The sequence below is a fragment of the Numenius arquata genome, chromosome 21, assembly GCF_964106895.1.
Source record: "Numenius arquata chromosome 21, bNumArq3.hap1.1, whole genome shotgun sequence".
In the NCBI taxonomy this organism is placed as follows: Eukaryota; Metazoa; Chordata; class Aves; order Charadriiformes; family Scolopacidae; genus Numenius; species Numenius arquata.
The window spans coordinates 5764367-5790961 of NC_133596.1; the positions used below are offsets into that span (position 1 = coordinate 5764367).

At 64.3% G+C, this 26595-nt stretch overlaps 1 protein-coding gene across 1 annotated transcript; it reads right to left on the reverse strand.

The window, feature by feature from the left end:
• Window positions 1–47: 47 nt before the first annotated feature.
• NHSL3 (NHS like 3) lies at window positions 48–26149 on the reverse strand. The gene is made up of 7 exons (XM_074162093.1): window positions 25951–26149; window positions 6090–6245; window positions 5835–5890; window positions 4497–4614; window positions 4004–4120; window positions 981–3878; window positions 48–787 (listed from the first exon to the last, which is right to left on the reverse strand). The coding sequence occupies exons 1-7, from the start codon at window positions 26147–26149 to the stop codon at window positions 765–767; spliced, it is 3567 nt and encodes a 1188-aa protein (XP_074018194.1). The 3' UTR covers window positions 48–764.
• Between the last annotated feature and the right edge of the window lie 446 nt (window positions 26150–26595).

The following is a 26595-nucleotide window of genomic DNA, read 5'->3' on the forward strand; positions in this document are numbered from 1 at the left end:
GCACGTGGCAAGGCCGTGGCCAGGAAGCACAAGAGGCGGGCAAGCTTCGGTCATCATTTTTACCAGCCAGTACAGAGCTCTGAGCAGCTACTCGGCGGCAGAGGGTTGGTTGCTTTTGGTTTGGTTTGGTTGGTTTGTTTTTTTTTTTTTTACAATCAAAGAAATCAAAATGTGACCGGAGGTTACAGAAACAGAAATCGAGGCTCTACCCCAGGGTCTGAAGACCAGCTCCCGGGGCAGCCGGGCTTCCCCTCCACCCTGCGGCCAGTGGGCAGAGATCGGTGCTGGCCAAGAGCCCGCTCCTGCCTTTCCAGCAAGGGCTGCGGTCCTGGTCCCTCCCAACCTGCATCTCCATCCCCTCCTGCCCGCCTTCCCCCATGGCCGAAGCCTTCCCCTTCCCGTGTCCAAAGTGCTTCGATTCCTCGTGGGCAGAGCAGCTCCACCATCTTCATCCTCTGCGGGGCTGCTCGGCTCCGCACCCCAAACCAAGCTGGAGGGAGGAGGTGCTGGCTCTGGGCATGGGGTCTCCAGTCCAGTTTAAAAAAAAACCAAAAAACAAAAAAAAAAGCAAAATAAAGCTGTAGTACTTAGGAAAGTGAAACCAACACCATTTTTGCATAAATATCATCAAGGCCGTGGAGGCTAAGGCTGTTTGCTTCCTGTATTAAGTTAGTTGCCAGTTCCACACTCGTCCGTTGACCTGCCCAGGTCCCTGAGAGATTTGGATTCCTGTCCGTGGGGCACCAGTCCTGCAGCTTCGTCCTTCAGGCCGTCTCTCCCCGTCCGTCTGCAAGGCAGGAGGGAAGAACCCATCAGCTTCCCTGAGCCCCATCTTCCCACAGCTGTGCCCCACGCCTGGGCTCTTCCCAGCCACCCCAGCCCCACACAGCCCAAGTGCTATGTTGGGAGCCTATAGCTCGGGAGCCCGAGCATCCCATGGAGGGGCTGAACCTGGCTCCCCCCCACCCCGTCCCACGTACCTTGTGCAGGGAGGCTCTGAGCCGGTGGCTCTGTGGCATTCCTCCCCTCTGTCCCCGTGGCCGCCGTCCCCACCGGCTCGCTCTTAGTCCTGCTCTCGTTGGCCGGCGCTGCCTTGGCCTTCCCATCCGGCATGGGGGAGCCCGGCACCTCCGCCTCCGGCGCCTTTGGGCTCAAAGGGGAAGGAGCCGACCCCGGGCCAAGAGAAGGCTTCTTGGCTACCGGAGGGGGAATCTTGCCGGGTTTTCGGTGGGTTTGCGCCTTGCCGGGGCCCTGTTGGGCGGCAGCCGGGGCTACCGAGCGCTGCCCCGAGAAATTCATCAGCTCAGCCACCAAGTTCCTCTTCAGGTCAGCCTGCGCCTCGGGGGACGAGGCCGTCTCGATCACCAGCTTCTTGGAGCTCTTGGCGAAGATGAAGCTGGCGGTGGAGGCCGGGGACTTGTTCCTGGGGGAGAGCTGGCCGTCCCCAGGGGGTCCCTCGGGGCCGGGCAGAGCCGCTTTGCTGCCCGGTGGCTTCTCCGCAGCCTCGCCGGAGGACAAGGCGGCCGCCTTGAGGTGCACGGCGTGGTGGAGCTGGTTGGAAGGCACCGCGTCTTTGGCAGGAGGGGGCTGCCGCGTGGACAGGGACCGGCGGACGGGCTTTTGGGGTGCCAGCCGCTCCTCGGCACCGGCCCCGGCGGGTGGCTCCACGCTGACGGAGCGCAGCCGCACCATCTGCAGCAGCGATGGCGTGACGATGGGCAGGCTGGCGTCCTCCTTGGGCACGGGACCGCTCTTGCTCCGTGACACCGGCTCCTTCTTGGCATCCGCCCGAGGGCCGTTGGCCGCCTTCTTAAGGCTGGTTTGGGGCGGCAGAGCTGGAGCCGAGGGTGGGGGGAGAGGCGGTGGGGGCGGCGGCACGGTGGTCTCAGGAGGGGGCTTGGTGGGGGAAGGTGGCCGCGGTGCCCCAGCCGGTGGCCCTTGCTGCTGACTGTGTGAGGAGACGGTGGCCAAGAAGGAGGAAGACGCAGCCCCCGGGGTCGGTGCCGCTGTCTGCCCAGCCACCGGAGCCGGTGCGGCGTCGGGCAGGCTGGAGAAATAGGCTTCATCTGGAGGGGGAAAGTCCGCCATGGACAGGTCGTGCTCCTCAGGAGCTGGTGGAGGTGGCGGGGGCCAGGCAGCATCAACGGGGGCTTCACTGGTGGCCTGGGGGCTCTCCTCCACCTTCTTTGCTGGTGGGGGAGGTGGGTGATAGGCAGGTGGCGGCGATGGTGGTGGAGACTTGCTGCTGGGCTTGGCCGAGGTCTCCTGGCCGGCAGCGCCGGGGGCCGGTGGGCCTGGAGAGGGGATGAGGGGGCCGGCGGGGGCCACGGGCTGTTGGGGCTTGGTGGGTGGCGGGGAGAAGGGAGCGGGCACCTTGGGGTGCGGTGGGATGATGAACCGGTCCGAGCGGCACGGCAGCATCTCGGGGGGGGCCGGGTCTGAAGCCGAGGAGGAGATGGAGGTGAGGGAGGAGGACACAGAGAGCGCAGGCGACTGCAGGGAACAGACCCGGTCCGACTTCGGGGGCTGAGCCCTGCCCGGGGACACAGAGGGGGGTCCCAGCCCCTTGGTGGGCAGCGTGGGTGTCCCGCTCTGGCTGGAGTAGCCGCTGGAGGGGGACATGGTGCGGTCAAACCCATCTGGGCAGCTCCACTTGGGCTGAGCCTGAGGCTCCCTCAGCACCACCGTCACCCCGGGGCTGCCCCGCGAGGCCTCGGGGGAGCTGGCACCGGCCAAGCTCTCGGAGCGGAGGCTGCTGGTCTCGCTCAGAGACGACGGGGAGAAGACCTCATCCTCGGCCGTGGGGCTGAAGGGCTCGGGGCGCGGGGACCAGGGCGTGCTGCTCTCCCGCTGGGACCGCCGGTCGGGCTTGGGGGGCAGCCCCAGCACCTTGGGCTCCCCCTCAGCCTTCTGGTGCAGCGAGTAGGTCCTGCGAGGGGGGGCCGGGGGCTTCTTCATCTTCCTGAGGGAGACACTACGGGTGGAAGAGCGCTCGCTGGCCAGGCTGCCCGTGTCCGAGCCCTCTGCCTGGCTGCTCGTGCTGTAGGCAGGGGACACCCGGCCGCTGCTGGCCCCCACGGCTAGTAGCCCAGGGGCTGCAGGTGTGGGGCCGGTGGTGGGCTTGGAGCAGGAGCTGGCGAAGCTGGCAGAGCTGTAGATGCTGACTTGGTCGGTGTCAGAGCGAGCGGCCACGTCCACCTCACCACGGGGCCCTGCCTCGGGCTGCCCGGAACCCCCCTGGGAGGAGATGGTGGAGCTGTTGGAGACGATGGTCTCCGTGGACTGCGAGTGGCTCCAGTTGTCGCTGGAGGAGGAAGGCTCACGGCTGCGGGCGCTGCGCTCCGAGAAGCGGGCGAGGGAGCGCACCGAGGCCGGGCTGGAGGACACCAAGCTGCAGCGGCTCAGAGTCCGCACGCTGCTCCGTGTCAGGGCCACCACGTCCACCATGGGCGGCAGGATGGCGTTGGGGATGATCTTGGACATGTAGGTGCCTTGGGGCGAGATGGACATGACGGGGCCCAGCAGCTCCGGGGGGCTGGTGTTGGTGGTCATGCCTGGCACGGCCAGTGACTTTGGCCTCACCATGGGTGACAGCTTGGCTGCCGTCTTCCTCCCCACCAGCATGTCATCGTAGTAAACCCGGTCGATGTGCTTCTGCAGGGCCGCGTCCGCCTCCTCCAGGGCTCCCAGGCGGACGTGGGCACCCCCGGGGACAGCCAGGGGCTGCAGCTTCCCGTCGATGGTGGGGATGCGGATGGCATCGCCGGAGACCTGCCCGCCGTTCAGCAAGACCTGGGGTACCTGGCTGCCCCCGCGCCCCGCCGGCCCTCGCCCATCAGCATCAGGGTGTCCCTTGGCTTCCCGGCTGTTCCTGAGACCTGGGAGCAGGGAGAGACGAACCCGGCGTGATCCCAAGGCAGACACACTGAGCCAAGGCAAACAGAGCCTGGGCAACGAGACCAGACCCTAAAAATCTCCCCTAAAAATCCCCCCCGAGACTTACCCAGCTCCTTCTGGACATGCTGGGGGATGCCCAGCACCGTTGTCCTCCTCTCCTTCCTCTTCTTGCCAGCCCTCTCCGAGGATTTGGGAAAGGAGTCATGCGGTCGGAAGGTGGAACCTGCGAGAGGCATGAGCTGGTGTGAGGGGGGCCGTGGCCAGGGGGTCCCCAGTGTCCCCAGAACCCCCCCCACTGCGGAAGATGCTCCAGGACAAGCCGGGCGCAGGCGCTCGGCACAGCCCGGAGAGGCACCAGCAGCTGCCAAAGAGCTGCGTGGTCTGAGCAGGGAGGAGACGGTGTCTGTCCGTCTGTCTGTCCCCCTCGCCCAGCCCCAGCGCTCTGACTCAGCCGGAGTTGCTCCCTTCTCTCCAAGGGCCCCCAAATCCCCGCGCTGGCTCCTGGCCACGCCAACGCGGAGAGCCCAGCTTTCCTGCCACGCACCCCAGCCCCCCTCGCACCCCCTTGGCTCGTGTCCCACAGCCCCCCAGCCGGGTACCTTTCCGCTGGATCATCTCGGAGCGGATGGAGAGGGCGTCCTCAGAGGTGCTGTCAGTGGCACAGGAGGCCGCCCGGCTCCGGAAGGACACGCTGTCATCCTCCAAGGATGCGCAGGACTGCGTGGGCAGAGAGGGGGCTCAGACGGACCCCGGGCTGCGGGAAAGGACCTGCCCTGGCCCCCGCCAAGGCCCCTTCTCCGCCGCAAACTGACTCCGCAGCCCAGCGCTGCCGAGACAAAAGCTTCTCCGAGGGCCAAAGGCTGAGTCAGCCACGCCGGCATCCAGAGTCCTCCCACCAGAGCGGGGCTGGGAGCAGCCCCAGGGACCCCTCATGGCCTTGTAACCCCCCTGGAGAGCAGATGAGCTGGGGTCGGGTCTGCCAGAGGAGGACCCGAGGGAACCACCAGCCCCGCCACCATGCCAAGCCGAAAATGTCCCCATGGCTGTGCCCAGCCCTGCTGTGCCCCAGAGCCTGGGGCTGGAGGGCTGCCATGGCTGGGAGAGAGGTGCTGGGAGAGGGGTGCAGGGATGGGGCGGGGGGGGGGGGGGACAGGGACAAAGAGGCAGCGATGTGGCTGCACACTGGGGATCCAGAGATCACACATTTTCCCCCCAGGCACAGCCAACAGCACAGCTTTCAGTGCCCCCCTCCCCCCCCAAAGCATCTCTTGGCACAGGCGGAGGTCAGGATGAGACACATCAGCGGGAACCACCGCCCAAACCCTCCACCACGTCACCCTGAGCCATCCCGGCTCCCCCCGTGGATCTGCGCTCCCCCCCCAGGGACTCCCAGCCCACTGCTTCCAAGGGGTTAAGGGGGCCGAGAGCCAACGGGAGGCAGTGGCTTGAGCAAACATCGATGGCAGCAGGGTCAGAGCCCTGGGAAGCGGCAAAGCTCAGCTTGGCCAAGAGGGTGGGAGCTTCTCCTCGTCAGCAGCCAGGGAGGGGCCCGGCCATGGGGCTGGATATGGCCGATGGACCCCGTCACCCCATCCCGTCACCCCACCTCGCTCGGGGCTGCCAGGGGACAACAGTGGGGTGGAAAGGGGGTGGACAGAGGGACATGGGCATGGTGAGGGTCCCCAGGCACAGCAGGACACGCCAAGGCTGAGGAGAGGGACAGGGGCAAAGGGATAATGTTGAGGGACAAACGGTCCCTTCCCACCCCACAAACCCCCCGGCCACGGTCTTGCAGCCCCAGCTTCAGCCGGTTCCCCACTTGCTCTCAGCCCCCAAACAGCACCCAGGGGGGGACAGAGGGGCCACCCGGTGTCCCCTCAGCCCCAGGGCACCCCGAGAGCACTGAGAGGCAGAGCCATCTCCTTGGCAGGGCTCACCTGGAGGCTGCTGGTGTCCCCGTGGTCCCAGGCACTTTTGGTCTGCTTCTGTTTCTCTGGGGAGGGAAGGCAGGGGGTAAATCCCTCCGTGGGAGCTGGGGGGGGGCCACCAGCCAGAGAAATGGCTGCCGAGTGCAGCCGTGCTGCCCGCACACCCCAGCCCCGGCTGGACTCCGGTCAGCCCCATCGCGCCGCCCACGCAGCCCGGCCAGCCAGGAGTGTCACCGGGGCCACCCCGGGGTTGGGGACACCTACCCTGGTGCTGCAGGGACTTCAGTCCTTGCTGGGCCTGGTTGTGCAGCTCCTCCAGGTGCGGGGGCCGGGTGCTGGGGAAGAAGACGTTGTCGGGACATTCCTCGCCCGCCGTGTACTGCACACTCAGCCGCTTCTCAGCCTCGCCCTTGGCAGCGCCTGCGGAGACAGAGGGATCAGCTGAGTATCAGAGAATCATAGAACAGTTCAGGTTGGAAGGAACCTTTAAAGGCCATCTAGTCCAATCCCCTGCCACGGGCAGGGACATCTTCAAGTAGACCAGGTTGCTCGGAGCCCCGTCCAACCTGGCCCTGGAATGGTTCCAGGGATGGGGCAGCCACCGCCTCTCTGGGCAACCTGGGCCAGTGTCTCACCACCTTCAGTGTCAACAGTTTTTTCCTTATATCTAGCCTAAATCTTCCCTCTTTTAGTTTGAAAAACATTACCCCTTGTCCTACCACAACAGGTCCTGCTAAAAAGTCTGTCCCATCTTTCTTATAAGTCCTCTTTAGGGACTGGAAGGGGCTCTAAGGTCTCCCCGGAGCCTTCTCTTCTCCAGGCTGAACCCCCGCAACTCTCTCAGCCTGTCCTCCCAGCAGAGGGGCTCCAGCCCTCCCAGCATCTCCATGGCCTCCTCTGGCCCCGCTCCAACAGATCCATGTCCTTCTGATGTTGGTGGCCCAAGAGCTGGAGTGGGGGCGGTCCCCCCAGAGCGGAGCAGAATCCCCCCCTCGCCCTGCTGGACACACTGCTGGGGATGCAGCCCAGGGTGCAGGGGGCTTTCTAGGCTGCCAGCACACATCGCCAGCTCATGGCCAGCTTTTCACCCACCACTATCCCCGAGCCCTTCTCGGTAGGGCTGCTCTCCATCCTTCCATCCCCACCCTGTGCTGATATCAAGGGTTGCCCCAACCCAGGTGCAGGACCCTGCAGTTGGCCTTGATGAACCTCATGAGGTTCACATGGACCAACTTCTCTAGCCTGTCCAGAGGGGGGATGGCATCCCATCCCATGGGCATGTCAACCACACTGCTCAGCTTGGTGTCGTCAGCAAACTTGCCCTCAATCCCACTGTCTATGTCACTGATGGAGACGGGGGGACACAGCCACGCTCCCGCTGATGTACCCCCACCCACAGGATGCAGCCCCAATGAGCTGGGAGAAGCGCCAGGTGATGACAGCCCGCCCGGGATGACGTTATCCTGCTCATCTCCGAACCAGGCGAGAAATCATCTCCCATGGCTCTGCCCGGCCGGTCGATACGCTGGAGTCAGGCTGTCTCTGCCACGAAGCCACAGGGTTTTCTCCCCACTGGCTGGAGCGGAGCTGGAGCACGACACCACCCTCCTCTCCAGCGCCTTCGTTAGAAGCAAACGAGGCAGCGAGTTAGTTGTGCGGGGCTGTGGGCAGCTGAGCGGAGAAGGGGCAGCACGGGGGTATGAAATGAGGATGGAAAACCAATGACTTTCCCTTCGGAGGGTTGCATCGTCCCCAAACCTTGCAAAGCACCCCAAGAGCAGGGACTCACCCCGTGCCCAGCCAGGCTGGGAACTGCACAGATGAGGGAAACTGAGGCACAGAGACCCCAGAGAACCCAAATCCCCCCCTCCAAGCCCCCCAGGTGCCATGCCAGGGTTGGCACAGGACTCTCCACACCCCATCTCACAGCCCCCTCCCCACAAACCATTGCCAGCACCCTGGGGTGCCCACCACCAGCTCCGGGCACCTGCTGGGGGCTGTGCCTGGCATCACGCACCCGGGACACCACCGGCACAGCCCTGCCTGCTCCTGCCTGCACACCCCTGCCTGCCGCGAAGCCTCAAACTCTTCCTGCCCGGAAAAAAACAACTTCAGGCTGAGGAAGGGAAGGGCGAGACCAGGAAACCAGTGGGGCTGGCGGCAGCACCCCGGGGACACGAGTACCCGCTGCTCAGCATCGCCGGCGCCAGGCACCCATCCTCTGACCCCCGTGTCCCCTGTCCCCTCCCGGCCAGCCCGGCCAGGCAGCGAGGCGGCCGCGCTCCAGCTCCACCGCACAAAGGAGCAGGCCCCGAACAATGGAGCCGGCCCGCCCTGCCGCGCCATGCCACCACGCCATGCCGCCACGCCGGCCTCTGCCTCCACCGGCACGGCGAGCGGGCACTGGGGGTACAGCCAGGACCCGGGGGGGGGGGACAGGTCGTGGCGCAGGGGACCCCTGTGCTGGTGCAGGGTCCCTGTAGGGGGACACAAGACACCCACAGCCGCCCCCCCCCCCCCCATTGTGTCCCCCTTCCCCTTAAGCCCTTTTCTCCCACAATTTTGGCAGCCCCTCGCCTGACACCACCCCCCCCACCCCCCCGGCTCGCTCAGAGATGCCTTCCAGCGAGAGGACTGCAGTGATTTATTCCCATAACTTCCCAGCGGATGAGGCTGGGGCCCGAGTGACCTTCCCTGCCCTCTCCCTGGGGTGGCAGCCCCCCCCGCTACCCGCTGCGGGTGGGCGAACGCCCGATGTGGGGGCAGGCGGGGGTCCTGGCAGGCAGGGGTTGTGTAAGGACAAGGCACCACTCCCTCCCCCCCCTCCCCATCACTCACCCTTCTTCTTGAAGAAAGCCAGAAGCGAGGAGAGGTTCCTGCCCATGAAAACCACCATGGTGGACGGGGAGCGGGTCTGGTCCCCACGGGGGCTCCGTGGGTCCCCAAGGGGGCTCCGCCACCCCCCACGGAGGCTCTGCCTATTGTGCCGGGGTGGCTCTCGCCCAGCCGTGAGCCGGCGAGGCGGATGCTGGCAGCCGCCAGCTCCCTCTCTCCGTCCTCATCCGCACGGCGGGAGGATGCTCGGCCGGGTGAAGAGGCTCCGGCGCAGCTGCCTGACCCTGGGGACGGCTGCGCGGTGGCAGGAGGGGACAGCCCCAGCTGCGCCCACCACACTCCTCAGTCACGGGAGGAGGAGAGCAGGGGGGCTCCTCCTCTGGCCTCCCCGCTCACCCCCAGCCCTCCCACCTCCTCCCACGCATGGCACGGCCGGCAAGGATCCATCCTGTTGGGCTCAGGGCTGGAATTTCCCCAACTCCCCCCTCTTGCACCCCTGGGACCCCCCCCCAGATCCTCCTTGCTTGCTCCCCACTGGGCACAGCATCCCTGCAAACCAGTTGCTCGCTTCCACAACAGTGCATCCAACTGGGAGGAGGTGGGAGGCTTTTCCTCCGGCCCTTGGAATGTGTTGGCATTCCCTGTCCATCCCCAGCGCCCCCCAGGACCCGGTGACCACTGTGATCCCCCCCTATCCCTGTCAGGGAGAGCCCTTCTCCCGACACTGCTCAGCCCGCAGCAGGAGGACACGAGCCATCACGGGGCAAAGGGTGTTTTTCCTTGGGGACCAGGCGTCCAGCGCGACTACGTCACGGTCACGAGAGTTGGCAGCACTGGGGGAGAACGAGGTCTCAGACCAGTCTAACCAGTAGCTCCAGCTGCTGGCACAGGGGCACGTGAAGGCAGGGGAAGAAATGCCGGCTGGTCAGGCACTGGCACAGACCATGGCACTGACAGCCACCCGTCCCCACCGCACAAGGTGCTGTGGAATGCCTCGGACAGAAGGGGAATTTGCCCTTTCCATCAGCCCCGGGTGTTCAACACCTCAGGGAGCTCCATCCCTCCCATCTCCAGGCGTTTGGCCCCAAAAGGTGAAGAGCTCCCAGTATAATACATAATATATATGATATATAATATATATATCAACCACATCCTGGGCTGCATCAAGAGAAGTGTGGCCAGCAGGTCGCGGGAGGTGATTCTACCCTTCTGCTCTGCGCTCGTGAGACCCCACCTGGAATACTGTGTCCAGCTTTGGAGTCCTCAACACAGGAAGGACATGGACCTGTTGGAACGGGCCCAGCGGAGGGCCACGAAGATGATCAGAGGGATGGAGCACCTCCCCTGTGAAGACAGACTGAGAGAGCTGGGGCTGTTCAGCCTGGAGAAGAGAAGGCTCCGAGGAGACCTTCCAGTCCCTAAAGGGGCTCCAGGAAAGCTGGGGATATTCAAGAGGAGGGGAGGGGAGCCATAGGACGAGGGGTAGCAGTTTTAAACTGAAAGAGGGGAGATTGAGATGAGATCTCAGGAAGAAATTCTTTGCTGTGAGGGTGGTGAGAGCCTGGCCCAGGTTGCCCAGAGAAGCTGGGGCTGCCCCATCCCTGGAGGGGTTCAAGGCCAGGTTGGAGGGGGCTTGGAGCGACCTGGTCTGGTGGGAGGTGTCCCTGCCCATGGCAGGGGGGTTGGAACTAGATGATCTTTAAGGTCCCTTCCAACTCTAACCATTCTATGATTCTATTACTCTATTTACGCAGCAGGAAGGGCCGTCCTCGTGCCAGCCGGGAGCCAACGTGTCAAACCCTCCTTCCCCTGCCCTTCCAGCTCCCCAGGCGCTGCTCACAGGTTGAATTGCGGCAGGACAGAGGTTTGGCTGCAGACGGAGCAGCGTCACCCAAAGCAGAGAGCCAGGATCCCACCAGGCATTGAACAGCCCGAGGGACACTTTGACCTTGCAAAGGGCACCTCGGCGTGCATGGCTGGGCAGCTGCGGGCTTCGGGAGGATTTCTCCCCCTGCATGCCCACAACAGCACTTGCAGCAATGCCCTGCAGTCCCTGCTATGCATAACCCAGCACCCTGCCTCCGGCACGGGCAGGATCAGCCCCCGCTGCCCACACGCTCACCCAGAAGGTGCCGGCGGCTGCAGGCAGACGCTCCCCAGCTCTTTTCACAGCACAAGTGGAAAAGGGACATAATTAAAGGGCTGAGGATGCACAAAGCGGGCGGCCACGTGCTGTGCTGACCGCTGCCCTCTCCTCCCCGGGCAGCCCATCACGAGTCCCAGCGAGGGCCAGGGCGACGGTGGGCAAACGCAGCCAAGAGTGACACCGGGTCCATCCCTCTGGGATTCATCCAGCTCTGCCTCCATGGATGGGACTGCACCCAGGACCCCCCAGCACAGCACCAGCAGCTTTGCGAGGCAGATAAAGGGGGGCAGTCCCCTCCCTGTGCCACCAGTCCAGGGCCCAGGGACCGCTGAGCTTCAGCGCAGAGCTTCCAGCACACATGGAAGCTGCTGCCCAGGGCTGTGAGGACATTCCCAGGTGCCAGCAGAGAGACCCAAAGGGTCTCAAGACTGTCCCTTGCTGATGGAGACATGCATCCCACTCCCGAGTGTGTGGGAAGGAGGAGCTCAGCATCGCTGGCTGCAATCACCCAAAGGATAATCCAGGTAGGACGTTGTGGCAACCACCCAGCAGGAGCAGGAGCCCAGCCTTGGAGGAGCTTTGGGCCAAGGGCTGACGCTGGGGAGCGCAGCGGCGTGTGAAGAGCAGCCTCCGCTTCTCCTCCCACTCCCTGCGACCTTCGCTACCGTGTCCTCCTTGCCCGGACAGCCTCACCCCGGCTCTGTCAACACATGGCTAAACCTGCTTGAAAAGGGACTGGAAAAAAATAATAGAATCATAGATGAAAGGGACCTTAAAGATCATCTGGTTCCAACCCCCCTGCCATGGGCAGGGACACCTCCACTAGAGCAGGTTGCTCAAAGCCCCATCCAGCCTGGCCTTAAACACTTCCAGGGATGGGGCATCCACAACTTCCCTGGGCAACCTGTTCCAGTGCCTCACCACTCTCACGGTAAAGAATTTCCTCCTAATATCTAATCTAAATCTCCCCTCTTCCAGTTTAAAACCATTACCCCTTGTCCTGTCACTACACTTCCTGACAAAGAGTCCCCCTCCGGCTCTCCTGTAGGCCCCCTTCAGATACTGGAAGGCTGCTATGAGGTCTCCCCGGAGCCTTCTCTTCGGGGGAAGAGAAGGGGAGAAGCCAGGAGGGAGAGAGGTCTGATCCTGCGGCAGAGGCTGCAGAGCTTGGCGGGCCGAGGAAGCCGCCGCAGCTGCAGCCGATGCCGGTACCAACACGCCCGGTCGGAGCTGGCGTCCCGTCCCTCGTTGCATTCCTTGCGACGCGCCCTGGATCGCCCCGTCCCCTCCAGGCTCGGCGGCGTTGATCTGACACACGTGCCTCGGCTGCACGTGGCAGTGGGATCCTCCCGGAGAAGAAGCCAGAGGCCTCTCGGGGCTGAGCACTCTCTCAAGGGCGGTCTCCCTGCCTCGGAGCTGGTATCCACCACCGCCAGTGCCAGGGATGGTCCGGACGGAATAAAGCATCCCCACAGCAAGGCAAAGAGATAGGAAGGGGCAGAGAACCCTAGGCACCATGCCTGCAGCTCCATCTGCTCCAGCAGGTTGGAAGGCACCGGGATGGGAATGGGAAGAGCTGCACTGGGAGAAACTGGAGCTGAGACCCCGAAGGAACACGACTTGGACCATACAGCCCCGGACCAGCGATGCTGCAAGCGGGACACAATGCCATCCCAGCTCCCTCCCGGAGCTGGCTTAGCCACGATGCTGCTCTTCCCACCGGGACAGCCGGAGGAGGAAATCCTGGCTCCTGTCCCCCTCCTCACCAGGCCTGTGCCTCCTGCAAGCAGCAGGTTGGGCCGGACTCAGCTGCAAAAAAACATCCATCTCTGCCTGCACGGCACTGCCCCGACTTGCCTTCTCCCTGCGCAGCGGCGGGTCCTGCGGCAGGAGGCAGGGAACAGGCAGCGCAGCTCCACCACCACTGACTCACCCGAGAAAAATGGGGAGGAGGGGGGAGCTGGCAGGCGGGAGGGAAAGGGGCTGCGAGGTCCCCGGGGGAGGAAGGGGAGGTGAACCTGCCTGTCTGTGTCCTGCTCAGTGGGATGAAGACCTGCCTCCCTTCTCCCAGCAGTAGGGACAGTGCAGAAGGCAGCGAGAAGACCCACTGCCCCATGGGACCGATGCTCTCCCACCACTTTGGGGCTCCTTCCCACCATTGGCCACTACCATGCAGGCGAGCACCAAGGCTTGGGGACCCCTCCGCTCCCTGCACTGGAGCGATGACAAAGCGGCACTTGCCTGCGGATGCCAGAAGTGTGGATAACGCCAATGGGGTGCACCATGAACCAACCCCAGCCCTGAGACCCCTGGGGAACAGCCAGCACGTGGACCCTGCCGTGGCCACAAAGAGTCCCCGTGCTCTGCTCCAGGATCCAGCCCCTCTGTGCCAGGATCCAGCCCCTCTGCTCCCTCCGAATCGGCCTCTCCCCGTGCGACCAGCCCATTCCCCAGCTGGCAGGATGGAGCAGGCAGCCCTTCTGGCATCTCCCTGTTGGGAGCGACGCCGCCTCTTCACGAGCCTGAGCCCGTTTATCTTTCCCTTGGGCCCATCACCTCCAGCTCCATGGCCCTGGCACCCACCTTTGCCACCCTGCCCTGCCTCTGCTCCCTGGTCCTTGGCTAGGGAGGGAGGCTGGGGGGCCAGCGACCCTGCTGGAGGCAACCAGCCCAGCTCCCCTCAATCCCCGAGCCCTTGTTGTCTCTGCACAGGATCCGTGCCCTGGACACACCATGGGATCGTGCTCTCTCCAGGCAGGATAAGAGCACAATAATATTTACTGTGGCTCCGGCCACGCAGCCCCCCGCTGCCAGCCCAGGGGCTGCAGCCCGCCCTTGGCTCACTCGGGGGCTGCTGCTTCGGCCAGGAAAACATCTCCGTAAAGCAAATAAACACGACCCGATCTGCACCGCTGGCTCGACTCTCAAACATGATCCCACGCAGAGGCAGGAATAAAATTAATTTCAAATGGGGAAACAAACTTGAGTCGGTTTCTTCCTCTAAATCGTAGTGCAGAAACCTGCCCTGCGTCGCCCCAGTGAGCAAAGGGGCCACGGCAAAGGAGCCAGTGTGGGGTGAAACCCCGCTCGGAGGAGAACGGTCACCCCGACAGCCACCTCCAGGCACGGCTGCTGTCATGGCAGGAGCACGCACCGGGCTCTGCGACGGGGCTGCGCCGCAGCCGGCTTGGCCCTGACCTCGCTGCTGCCCGTGTGGTGACGTGTGACATTCGCCATTCCCAACCCTGCGTTATCTCGGACCCTGGGCGAGGGTCTGGCAGCACCCCACGGCGGGGGTCCCGGCACCGCAGAGGAAGGCAGGACCCCCCCTCCTCCCCCCAAGCCTGACTGTGCCCCACTCCCATCCCTGGCCCCTGTTCCAGCCCGGCGAGCCTCCGTCCCACCACATCCCCACCCCGCGCCCGTCCCCTCCCCGGAGAAGCCACCAAACAGGTTTGAAGGTAAATAACAGCCTTTCCCGGGGCCAGGAGCCGGATCCAGGCAGGAACGGCCCAGCTGGGGAGCACGGGGTGGGAGAGGGCGGCGGGCAGAGCCTCAAGAGCCACGCGGGGCCACGGAGGCAACGCCGATGGCACACACGGCCGGGGACAAACCACCAGCACCTCCTCCTCCTCCTCCTTCCCCCAGAGCTATGCCAAAGTCCAGAGGTTTATCACAGCCCTGCTTCACCTTCCCTGGGTGCCCTCTGCCTCCCACGCACATGCTGCGGCCGCGGCGCCTACGCCGCTTCCCCGCCACGGTGCCCGGAGCTGGCTGCGTCCCCACGGCGCGTGCCGTCATGCCCAGCGTGTTTGCAGGGTACCCAAGGGTGCCGTGGAGATGGCAGCCGTGCCTGTCACAGCAGGTACCTGGCTCCGACGCGGCAAGCCAACCCAGCAGAGGGATTAGGGACAAGACCTTGCAGGTTGTTTCTCTTCCCCGTGCACGGATCCGCCGTCCCGCAGGCAGCACCCAACCCCGCTCCTGCCCAGGGAGCAACCGAGGAGCTGCCCATCCTCCCCCGGGAAGGGAGACGGACCCAGCGATGCGGGATCAGGGGAGAAGATGGGAGAGGAGCCATCAGATGGGGCTGGGGCTGCCCCCAAAATGGGGTGGAGGGGACAACCAGCAGCAGAACAGCAGGTCGCCCCGGTCCCTGCCTCTTGGTGACGGGGGGCGGCTGCCAAGAGGGCACGACCCGGCATGTCGGAGCCGAGCGCTGGAAGCAGCTGCCTGCCCGGGACACCCACAGATCACCCCCTCCCCTGCTCCGGCATTGCTCCAGGAGCACCAGGAAGGGTTCGGCCCTCCCAGCCGGAGGGAAGATGCCGGTAGGCGAATCCGGCACGCCGGTGTGCCGGGCTGGCGGTGCCGGGAGAAAGCGCCTGTGTAAATCTCGGCGCGTCCCCCGCCAGGGCGGGCCCCTGCCCTTATCTGCTCCCCCGGCTGTTTGCGGAGCCGGCCCAGCGTGGGTCTGGCACGAAGAGCGGCTGCGAAGGAGAGAAAAGACGCCCAGATTTGCTCAGCCCACCCCGGAGCTGCGCGGCAAGAGCAGGGCACCGGTGCCGGCTGCCGGGGGGGGGAGCCTCGCCGCCCACGGGTCATACCCTCGCCCCAAACCTGCCTCCTCCCAGGGATTTGCCCCTGACGCCTGCCCTAGCGCCCACCGACGGGGAGGTGGGCATCAAGGGACCCCGCGCCGGCTGCAGCCGCATCCCCGCTGGCTCGGCGGGGCGCAGCCTGGCCGGCCGCCACGTTCCTCCACCCTGACTCAGCAGGGCGTCCCGATAAGGAGGCGATAAGAGGCTTCGGTCTCCCTGGTGCTCAAGGACCTTCCCCGGCTGCTCCCGCCGGAGATGAGCCCGGGGAAGAGAGGCAGGGGGTGAAACCCAGAGCGAGCCGAGCCCCACTCCATCACCGGGGATGGGGACACGGGGGTTTGGGACTGGGGAAGGAGGGCGAGGAGCCCCACGTGGAAAGCGAGGAGGTGGGGAGCGGGTCGAGCGATGCCGGCAGCCCTCAGCCATGCTCCCGAGGCTCCTGCCCGGCCAACCCCATCCCTGGGGACCGCTGCTCTCAAGATCAAAAGGCAGTGGGTGCCCACGCCACCCCACGCGTGGGCAGAAGCACAAAGGCAGCCGCCGGTGCCTGCCCGGGCCTGACGCATCGGCAGTGGGCACGGTGGGGCCAAACTGGTGCTCCCAACAGAGAGATGGGAACTGGGGGATATCGGTCCAGTTGCCCGCGAGATGCAATTAGCCCCTGACCTGAAACCCAGAAGCACCCAGGGCCTCGGTGGTGGGCAGGAGGGAGACAGAGCGATGGCGGGGGCCCGTCGGGCGGGTGCCAGCACACCCTGCCCCCAGCCGGTGATCCCGGCTGCGCCCCACGAAATGCTGAAGCGACACAATGCAAATTCTTTCGCTTTGTGGCCGCCGCGCCGTTGCCATGGAGCCGCCGCAGAGAACAAACACAACTCACCCCATGTTTTCTCAGCACCTTCCACCCCACGGCCTTCAGCCCCAGCGCCGGCCCTCGCCTCGCCAGGATCTGCCTCGGTTGCATCGCAGGATCCCACATGGCACCCATTTCAGGGCACCCGAAATGGGGCAGGGCTTCTCCCGGCCACCCCTGGGGAAGGGCAGCAGCGGTGGCACCAGGGACTGGGACTGCAGGTCCAGGGACCGGTAAGGGGTACCCAAGGGGTACCCAAGCCTGGCAGGGGGGATGGAGAGGAGACAGAGATCTGGATGGGGATGGCACAAGGAAAGGGTAAGGATTGTGCCAGGGGTGCTCACACGAGCCCCCAGACCACCTCTCCCCAGGAGGCGGCTCACCCCATCACCTGCAGCGCTGCGGCCCAGGGCAGAGGCAAAGGGACCGACAGGAGAAGGGCAGGAGCCCGGCTATGACACAGCCTGGATGGTGGCACCCAGCCATTCCGGTGTGGAGACCATGACGAGAGGATGGCTTTGGCGGAGAGGAACCCACAGCCAGCTGGTGAGGAGGGACGGACAGCAGAGAGCCAGCAGTGAAGGAGATGCCGTCCCCGCACAGCCATGGGTGACTGGAGTAACTGCTCCTGCCTCAGTTTTCCCAGGCACCGAGGGGATGCTGCTGGCTGGGGCACTTTGGTACCCCCTCCCCATGCACCCGCAGGGTCCCCCCGTTCTCTGGGGTAGTTTTTCTTGGCATGATCACTCCCCAAGCCTGCGAGGGCTTGACTCCAGACCCTGTTTACCCTGCAGACAGCTCAGCTCACCACACCTGGGGACCTGCTGACCGTAAAGACCGAGGGAAACGGGGAGCCAAGAGCTGGGGAGTTGGTGGGGCTGCGAGTCCCATGGGCCTGGATAGAGAAAACTGCCCAATTCCCACCATCCTGGGTCCGCCATTCCCAATCCTACCAACCCTGGACCTCTGCCCACGTGCCCGTCAAGTCCCCTCCCTGACACAGACCAGGCTGGGGACACAGGGACAGTTTAACAACATCAGCGGGGAAATTGGCAGCCCCAGGATGGGGACAACGTTACTGAGAGAGACCTTCCCTGTTCTCACCGCCCTGCTCCAATGGAGGAACCTCACCGGGACTGGGCACCCCATGGGGCTGGTAGGTCAATACACGGGTCCAGGCTGGCGTGGGACCCTTTTCCCTGCTCCTCTTCCCCGCAGAAAAGAGCTCCCCCTGCCCCCTGCCTCCTCCCGGGCTTTTCAGCTGCATCCCTGGAGCTGGAGCATAAAGAATCGGAGCAATCGGTGCATGGACGGACAGACAGACACACAGAGCGCAGGACGGATGCAGGGGGGGGAGCAGCCCGGTGCTCTCTGCAAACACTCCCAGATCCCCAGGGCGCAGTGAGGGAAACCGAGGCACGGGATGGGAGCGGAGGCCGGGGAGGAAGGTGACACCGCGGGGACGCCGCTTAGAAAAACAAATCGGTAATTAACTCAGCGGATGATCCCTGTCCCGATAGCGCAGGCGAGCCGGCGGCTGGTCCCCGGCATGTCGGCACAGCCCCTGCACGCAGCCGGAGGTTCTTCCCCAGCTCCAGCACCTGGAGCCAGGGGGCCTAATCCTGACACACACACACCCCCCCCCAGCACGGGGAGGGCAGGGGGAGCGAAGCCACCGGCCACGGTGGCTCAGGTCCTGCCCAGCCCCATGCCAAGGCGGGCAGAGCAGAGGCAGCAAACTTTCCTGGTGCGTTTCCCCCCCCCAAAAAAGTCACCAAACCGGGACACCCCGCAGCCCCTCCCCGGGCACCCCCCCATCGTTCCTACCTGCCCGTGGCTTCCCAGCACGGCCGAAGGGCCAGTAGGAGCCGGCCTTGACGCCCGCCGGGCTCCTCTTGCGGTGCACGTTGCCCATGAGGCCGCTCTCGCCCTCCACCGCGGCCGGGTGGAGGAAGCCGGGACGCTACATGGCGGAGCCGAACGGGCTCCGGCGTGGCCCCGGCGGCCGCGGGAGACGAGGGCTCTCAGCCACCGTCTCCCATCCCTCCGGCTCCGGCGGAGCTCGGCGCTCGCAGGCGGCGGTGCCGGAGCCAATGGTACAGGCAGAGAGGAGGGGCCTGCCGGGATCACCCGTCGGATCCCACGGCACCCTCCCAGCCCCATCCCTCCGGCAGGGATGCGTGGGTGCCGCAGACAGGCCAAGCGGGCAAAAGGAGACACACACCCCCCCCCAGCTCCCCAGATGTCCCCAAACATGGGGACAAGCTGGACACAGAGCTCGCCTTCCTCCCCGCTCCAACCTCCCCGGGAGTTTGCCACGCTCCACTGATCCACCACCATTTCTGCCTGTCCCTGAGCACAGCGCCGACAACCGAGGCTACAACACACCCCCACTGCAGGTCTCGGGGGTCCCAGCCCCATGGGGACACCCCAGCCAAGCTTGGCACGGGACGGACAAGGCTAGAACACGACCTCCAAGATCCCGAGGACACGGGATGGGTCTGGCTGTTGCCCAACCTCAGGGCGAGCACCCACACGCCCATAGGTGGATGTTAAACCCCTGCCACCCTCTCCACGGTCACTCCTGTCCCAGGGGCAAGCCGCAGGTGGACGAGCCAGGAGGAGATCTGCATCCGCATCAGCTCACACCCCCGGCACATCCTTCCCATGCCCTCCCCAGGTGCACCCCAGTTTTTTCCCCGCTCCGGCAGGGTTTTGCAAGCAGGGAGCAGGCTGGGGCTGGCAGGGGAAGGGCAGATGGGTGCTCCACCAGCTGCCCACGCTGCACGGAAAAGCCCTGCCATTGCTCGTTCTGAAACGTGTCTGCCAGCCTGCCCCGGCCAAAACCCAGCTTTCCCTCCTGATTTTTATTTAGAACATTAAATGCTGGGAGGGCAGGGAGGGGTCAGCCGGCCAGGCGGTGGGCAATTCCTGCTGGCAATGTTGATGTTCCTTAGGTGATTCATCAGAGACAGGGATAAATAGGAAGGAGGGTTTTGTGGGAAAGGCACAGAACTGGGGAGATGATGTAAAAAAATAAAAATAAATTACAAATCAACCGGCAGCTCTGTCCTGACCTCCCAAGGTGAGCAGTAATAAAGTAATCTTTGGACTTCAGCCTCCTTCTCCGCAATGGAAATTGTGATGCTTCCGTTTCTCACCGGCTTGGTTTGCTGCCCAAAAGGCACGGTCAGTGGGGCAGAGACCGTCTTGTGCCTGGCACAGGGTGACTGTCCCCATGTCCCTGTGCATTTGCTGCCCCGTCTGCTGTGGGAGCTGTTAAGGGAATGGGGGATCCAGTGGGAAACTATTCCCTGTTTCCCATTTACTGGCTGTACCCAGTTTAAGGCACAGCCTTTCCGTCTCAGGGCAGATGGGATTAAACATGGACATGGCCACAAGTGCAACAGAGTCCAAGGTCTCTGCCCAGCGACTTGGGGAGATGATTTTTCCCCTGGGCTGAAGGAGTGGGGTCGGCTGGGGGCATCTCAAGCCCAGGACAGGGCTTGTTCCCACCACCCAGCACCTCCTGAACCTTCCTGGGGACATACATCCCCTTGCAGCAGGTCCAAACAGGGTGCATGGACCCTTCCCATACTGCTCAGTCCCCCTCCCCAGTGACACAGGGGGCTCCTCCGCAGCCACGCACACCAGCGTTCCCAGTGAGGCATTTTTATGTTTCCCCCTGCAAGAAAAGGAGAGGCTGGAGCCTGCGGCTGCCCCAGATACAGCGAGACACTTCCCCCTCCGCTCCCAAAACAGACGCCCTCCGTGCCAGCACCTGCCAAGCGAACGCGGCCACCGCCGGCACCGAAGCTTCACCGCCCCCAGCCGCTGCAACCCTGAGGTGCCGAGGGGGCTCCGAGAGGGAACCGAGCCCCAGGAACCCAGAAAAGTGCCATAAATATCAAGGGGCTAATGGGGGTCACTCACAGCCACGTAGCAACACAGCCCCTCCTGGGTCCCCTGTTTTGGTCCCGGCCGTAGTGGGGGGCTGAGGGCAGCAGGGGCAGCTCCAGCATCCCCCGCAGACCCCACTGAGCTGCGTCGCTGCCCCATCGCTGCCTGGGGACACAAACCCCTCTGAAACCCGCCGACAGGCTGCAGGGCCAGCCGGCTTCTCTCATCCTTCATCCCGGACTCGGGTTTACATCGCTGCACCCAGAAATCCGCCTGGAAAGAGTGGCAGGGAATGGGGAAGCATTTGCAGCTTCTCCGGTATGCGATTCCCAGCACAGCAGGAATGCTATGAAACCCAGCGAGAATGGGAAACTGGGGGCCAGAGGTGCTCATCCAGGTCTCTCCGGGCCAGAACCCCCTGGTTTTATTCACTGAGAGGACTCTGATAATAGCACGGAGCTCAGAGGGAGGGGGGAAGCTGCTCATGAGATACAGATCTTGTCACCGCAGCGTGACCGCTCCGAGCGCATCTGATCGTCCCCGAGTCACACGCTCCCTGGGTCAGACCGGCCAGCCCAAGCGTGGGGCGGCGGGGACCCCCCTGCCCTGGCACAGGGTGGGGAAGGATCTGTCCCTCCTGGTGTTTTATCCCTCCCTCGTGGTGTTTTCTAAACCTGATCCCTTCGCCGAGCAAACAGGGAGCCGAGCTGCCTGAATGAGAAAGGAATTCAGCCCTTGCTCCCTTCCCGGGGAAGTAAAGCGCAGCGAGGCAAAGGTAACACAAAAACCCCACTTGAGATCCCCAATCATTAACAGAAATACATAACCAGAAAGGTTTCAGATGATTTCCTGCTCGAGCCGGAGTCCAGGCCGGCTCTGCCGATGACAGCTCCAGCCCCAGCCCATAGAAGTGGAGGGAGCTCAGCTCCCTGCTCCCAGGAAGGCATTTTTTGATCCGGGCACGGAGGGGACCGGCCCAGGGCCCCGGCTCCCGCTTGGCAGGGAAATGCTTTTTCGCTTCATCCTCGCCCAGCTCTTCACCTCCCAACGGCTTATGTTCCCATCGCTGCCGGAGTCAGAGTCAATGATGATATTGTCTTATGAAATAAGACCTTCCTTCTGAAGAGAAATATGACTCCGGCGAAATAGTTTTATCGGATCTTATGGAACGTTATTTGCAAGAGTAATTCTTCCAGTTGTCTCCAGGTGGAATAGCTGTGGTTGCAGACACACCTCTCTTTGTTCGCAGCAGCCGCTCACCGTTGCCAGTTCGGGCCAGCCAGGGGATTCCTGCTGCTCACATTTGCTGAAGTGTCACTCTCTCCCTTCTTTGCAGATTAACAGATTCGTTCCCACACGCGCGCGGGGGAACAAATCCCGGGGCGCGGGGGTGGCGGTGCCCACCCCTCTCCTCCCTCCTTTGAGTCCAGGAGCTCAAACTAACACACAAAGCCCATGTTTACACCAAAACACGTGCCACGCAGCGGCCGAGGACGGAGGAAATCAAGTGTCCGGGGAGATTTCACATCTCCGTCATTATCAGAGCAACACCGGGGGGGCCGGGGAGCAGCCCAGCCCCAAATTGCCCTCAAGGAGTCCAGTGCCACCCCAAAACCCATAGCATCAAGCCCGGCCCCCATCGCAGCCCAGCCCCTGCCACTCGCTGCTCACCCCACACGGTTTCCAACCAGCCCTCGCTGATGCTATGAACCAGCTGAGCGCATTTAAAGCGTTATTTTTAACATCACGGTGACACCCCCCACCCCCCAAGTCAGGAAATCTGTTGCTGCCGGACTAAGCTGGCATCAAAGGGGGAAAAAAAGCCAACCCTAATTTAATATTTCTGGAACATCGATTCCTTTACTTCACTGGGGAATTAAGAAGAATATTGCGAAACCCAGACAAAGCAGTAGCCAAAAAACAGACTAAAACCGCTCGCAGGCAGCAGGACTCCACGAGCACCCACCCGGGGAGCGGGAGAGGGCTCGCCGCCGCTGAGGGTTAACATCTGCCTTCATCCCGGGGGCTGCGGGAGGAGAAGGAAAAGCCTTTGGCTTTCTTGCTCCCAGTTTCCAGCAGGAAAAAGCAGCCAGACAGAGCAAACCGGAGCCGGCCGAGCACCCCGATTCCTTGCTCCACGGCACAGCCCACCTGCTCCCCCCGCCTCTGTTCCCATCCCAGGGGTTAATCGCTCCTCGGCCTCCAAAGGTTATTGTGGAAATAAACAGGTTGGGAATGGCGAGGTGCTCGGATACCATGGGGATGGGGCCACGGGGGTGCTGAGAGCCGGGGGGGAGCTGTGTACAGGTAAAACAGCCTGGGGCTGGCAGCACCCTGGCAGCCACCACACACCCCGGGACGGGGCGTTACAGCTCGCAGCAGGAATTATCCTGTAGCAAAGAGTTGCACCGGCATAAAAAGGGGACGGTGCAGCCAGTAGGACCCATACACCCAAACAGGGCAGAGCATCCAGCTGGGAAATGGGAGAGGACTCGGCTTCCAGCTGGGATGGAGCCGTCCCCAGCTCAGCATAAAGCTGTTGGTGTTCCCCCCCACCCCCCAGAGAGGGGGCCTGAAACTCGCCCATGAGCAGGATTAGTGCGTCTTTCCTCTACACAGCTCAGCTGTTTGAGCGGCCAGAGATGGGAGCTCTGATTAGACGGACCTGCGGGTTTGATCCAAAGTGGAAATGCTTTCATCCTCCTGCTCCCGTGGTTTCAGTGCTGAGCAATTCCGACCCCACCGACACCCTGGTCGGGAACAGGCAGATGCCCAGGCTGAGGAACTAGTCCTGACCCAAATCTCCATGGGGTGGCTTTCCTCCCTCTCCTCCCCATCCCCAAGTCCCTGAACAGCCCCTCCCTGCTTCCCCACAGCCGGGATGCACCGGGGTTGGTGGGACATGCCCTGTCCCCCCTCCGTGACCAAAGCCACCTGCGGGAACGGCAGGATGACGGATCGGGTGAGACACAGGGGAAAAGCTGAGGGCACCCAGAACCCACAAGGACCTGCAGAATCTCTCCCTTCTCCCTCTCCCACAGCTCCCAGCTGATATTTGGAAAAATTCCCAGGCTGGGGCAGAGCCCGGCCAGCTCATGGTGTGGGCAGCAAGGCCAACGCAGCCTCCAGGCAGGTCAGAACTTCCCAACGTGGCGGCCGACACCACCAGCTCCTGCACGCAGCTCTGCAGCCGCCCTCGGAAAGCGGCCGGCACTTGGTGCTGCCGGAGCCATCACTCCTTCCATCTCCACTGCTCAGGCCAGGGTGCCACTCAAGGCACCCTGACGCCGTCACTTGGGGGGGAAGCGTTATCCCCCATCTCACAGGGAAGGATGCTGGTATCCCAGAGGATGCTGGCAGCCTCAGCTGGGCCAGAGGAAGATAAGCTGGGGGGAGACCCGGCACGCTCAGCACACTGGAAGCACGTGGAGAGGCCGATTCAATCACACACTCAAGCTGCAACCGTGGGGCATCCCCGCTGCTTCCCCGCTGCTTTGCCACTGAGCGAGCGGTGACACGGTGGAACATTGGCACCTCCCGGCTCGGGGCATGCCAAGGGGGATGCCACGGGCTGCCAGCATGGCCGTGGGCATAGCTCCAAGGAGAAGGGTCCCGCAGCCCCAAGGGGAAGGGTCCCACAACCCCGAGGGGAAGGGTCCCGCAGCCCCGGGGCCAGTCGTGGCCCCTCCGTCACCAGCGTGGACCTTGGGCAGGCAGGGGCTCTGGGCAGCAATCCCAGACACGGGGATATCTAACGGAACGGCATGGTGACAGCGCGGTGACGGAGGACACGATGGTGCTTTGTCGGGGTGTATTTACAGCGGACAGCGTGGCAAGCGGGCTGCGGGTCCCCGAGCTGCAACCCTGACGGGCAGTGACTTCGCATTTCGAGGATTCGCTGGCGAATGTTACAACTTCAGGGGAAGGGAAAAAAAAAAAAAAATAAAAAAAAAATAAAAAGAGGGCTGGCAGAGCTGCTGGGGGCGTTTCCGTGCTGCGAAGAGGAACATCACATGCTCCGGCACATCTCATTTTTTCTGCTCAGGTTTCAGCGTCGGGCTGTGGCAGCGGTGTCCACGCAGGAGGGAGGCACCGGCAGCATCCCATGGACCCGCTGAGCCTCTTCCCGAGACCCTCCTGCCTTTCCACGGCCACCCCTCTCCTATCACAGATCTCCATGCACTTCTCCAAGCGGTAAACGTGCCTGCCTGCAGTCCTGGATGCCTGGAAATTCGCTCCCCGGGGCAAATCGAGGGAGAAAGTCCCAGGCGACGGCATCTGGCTGCGTTTGGGTGCCGCAGAAGTGGCCTCTCCCTTGGCGAGAGCGCGGTGACGTCCCCGCCGGAGGTGCCCTGCAGGGAGGGCAGCGGCGTGACGCAGACGGTGTCCCCGACAGCATGGGGTGGGAGAGGCTGAGCACGTCTCTGCTGCTCGGGGTGATACCTCCAGCGACTCCTGCCTCGCCGGGACACCTACTACTGCAAAACAACCGTGCCGAGGAGACGAGCAAGACCAGACACGCCACCACCCATCGCTCTGCTGAAGGTCCCGGCCCACGGGAGGCCGGGCTGAGCCCACGGATCCCCGTAACCCAGCCCTGGGGCAACGAAGAGAAGGCACCCGCAGCACCTTCCACTGCAGGATTGTCCTGGTCGAGGTGGCAGGGACGTGGCGGGGCGATGGAGGGAGCACCCCGCAAAGCGGCCGGGGTGAGGGCCATATCTAGGACAGGAAGGGCCACACCTGGAGCACGCAAACACCCTGCCCAGGAGGAGGAGGAGGAGAAGGAGGAGGAGGAGGCAGCGGCTGGCGTCTCTCCCGGTTTCCCTCAGCCCCAGTGACCTTCTGACTCAGCGGAGAGAGAACCTACCCACTGAACCGGCACCAGCCCTCGGGGCAGGGGCGAGATTGCACCGGGGACTGCCGGATCCGGCCTGCTGGCACGGCTGCTGCAGCGGCGGCACCATGGCCACCATGGCCACCCCAGCCACCATGGCGGCCACCACCACCTCCTTCACTCCCCTTCAGCCACCTCCGCTGCCACCACGGCCAGCGCCTCCACCCCTCCTGGCCACCACCACGGCCAGCGCCTCTGCCCCTCCTTGGCCACCACCATGACCCCTCTGTGGCCGTCACCTCCACCCCTCCTCGGCCACCACCATGACGCCTTTTTGCCCACCTCCACGGCCACCACCGTGACTCTTTTTTGGTCACCACTGTGGTCTGTCTTTGGGCACCTCCTTGGCTAGCACCTCCACCTCTCTTTGCCACCTCCATGGCCACCACCTTGAGCTCTCCTTGGTCACCTCCACAGCCCCCACTGTGACTCCTCCTCGACCACTGCCATGACACCTCCTCAGTCACCACCTCGAGCCACCACCCTGACCCCTCCTTGCCTACCTCCATGGCCATCCTGACCCCTCCTTGGCCGCCTCCATGGTCACCATCCTGACACCTCCTTGCCCACCACCCCAACACCTCCTTGCCCACTACTCCAACCCCTCCTTGCCCACCTCTACAGCCATCCTGACCCCTCCTTGGCCGCCTCCATGGTCACCATCCTGACACCTCCTTGCCCACCACCCCAACACCTCCTTGCCCACTACTCCAACCCCTCCTTGCCCACCTCTACAGCCATCCTGACCTCTCCTTGCCCGCCTCCATGGCCACCACCCCGGTCCTTCCTTGCCCACCACCATGGACACCACCCCAACCGCTCCTTGCCCACCACCCCAACCTCTCGCCGCCCCCTTCCCCTCCCCATCCGGCCCCCCCCCGCCGCTCCCTCACCTCGTCCCTCCTTCCCGTCCGGGGTACTGTCGCCCTTTCTCCGCCGCCGCCGGCCGCGGAGCCAGCTGAAGGCCCGGCGCAACGAGCCCGCCCGGGCCTTCCTCCGCCGTGGGGGGGCCGCCGCCGCCGCCTCCGCCGATCCGCCGCCCCGCTCCGGCTCCCGCTCGCCGCCCGCCGCAGGTGCAGCCCCGGCGGACATGGCCGCGGCGGGCAGCGCCCCGCACCGCCCCGCAACCGCCGGCAGCCGCTGCCCATAGGGCCGGGCCCGCCCGGCTCCGGCTGCAGCCCCGGCTCCGGCCCCGGTCCCCGCTCCGGGCTCCCGCCGAGCGCCCGGCGCCGACGGAAAGTTTCTGCGGGGCGGGGCCGGGCTGCGGGAGGCCCCGCCCGCACCGGCCCCCGCCCCCCCCCCCCCCTCCCCTCCGCCCGCCCGCAGGTGGCCCCGGTGGCGATGGAAGGGGGGGGGTCCGATGCGGGGACCCTCCCCTTGATGCCGCCGGGGTGTCTCCGCACTAACGGCGAGTCGTGTGTGTCCCCCCCCCCAGAGCTGTTCTCCCCTGCCCCGGTGAGTCCCGGCTTTGTCCCCTCGGGACCCGCACCCTGCGAGGGACGAGCCCGTGGGGACAGCCGGGGGCTGCTGTCGCCCCT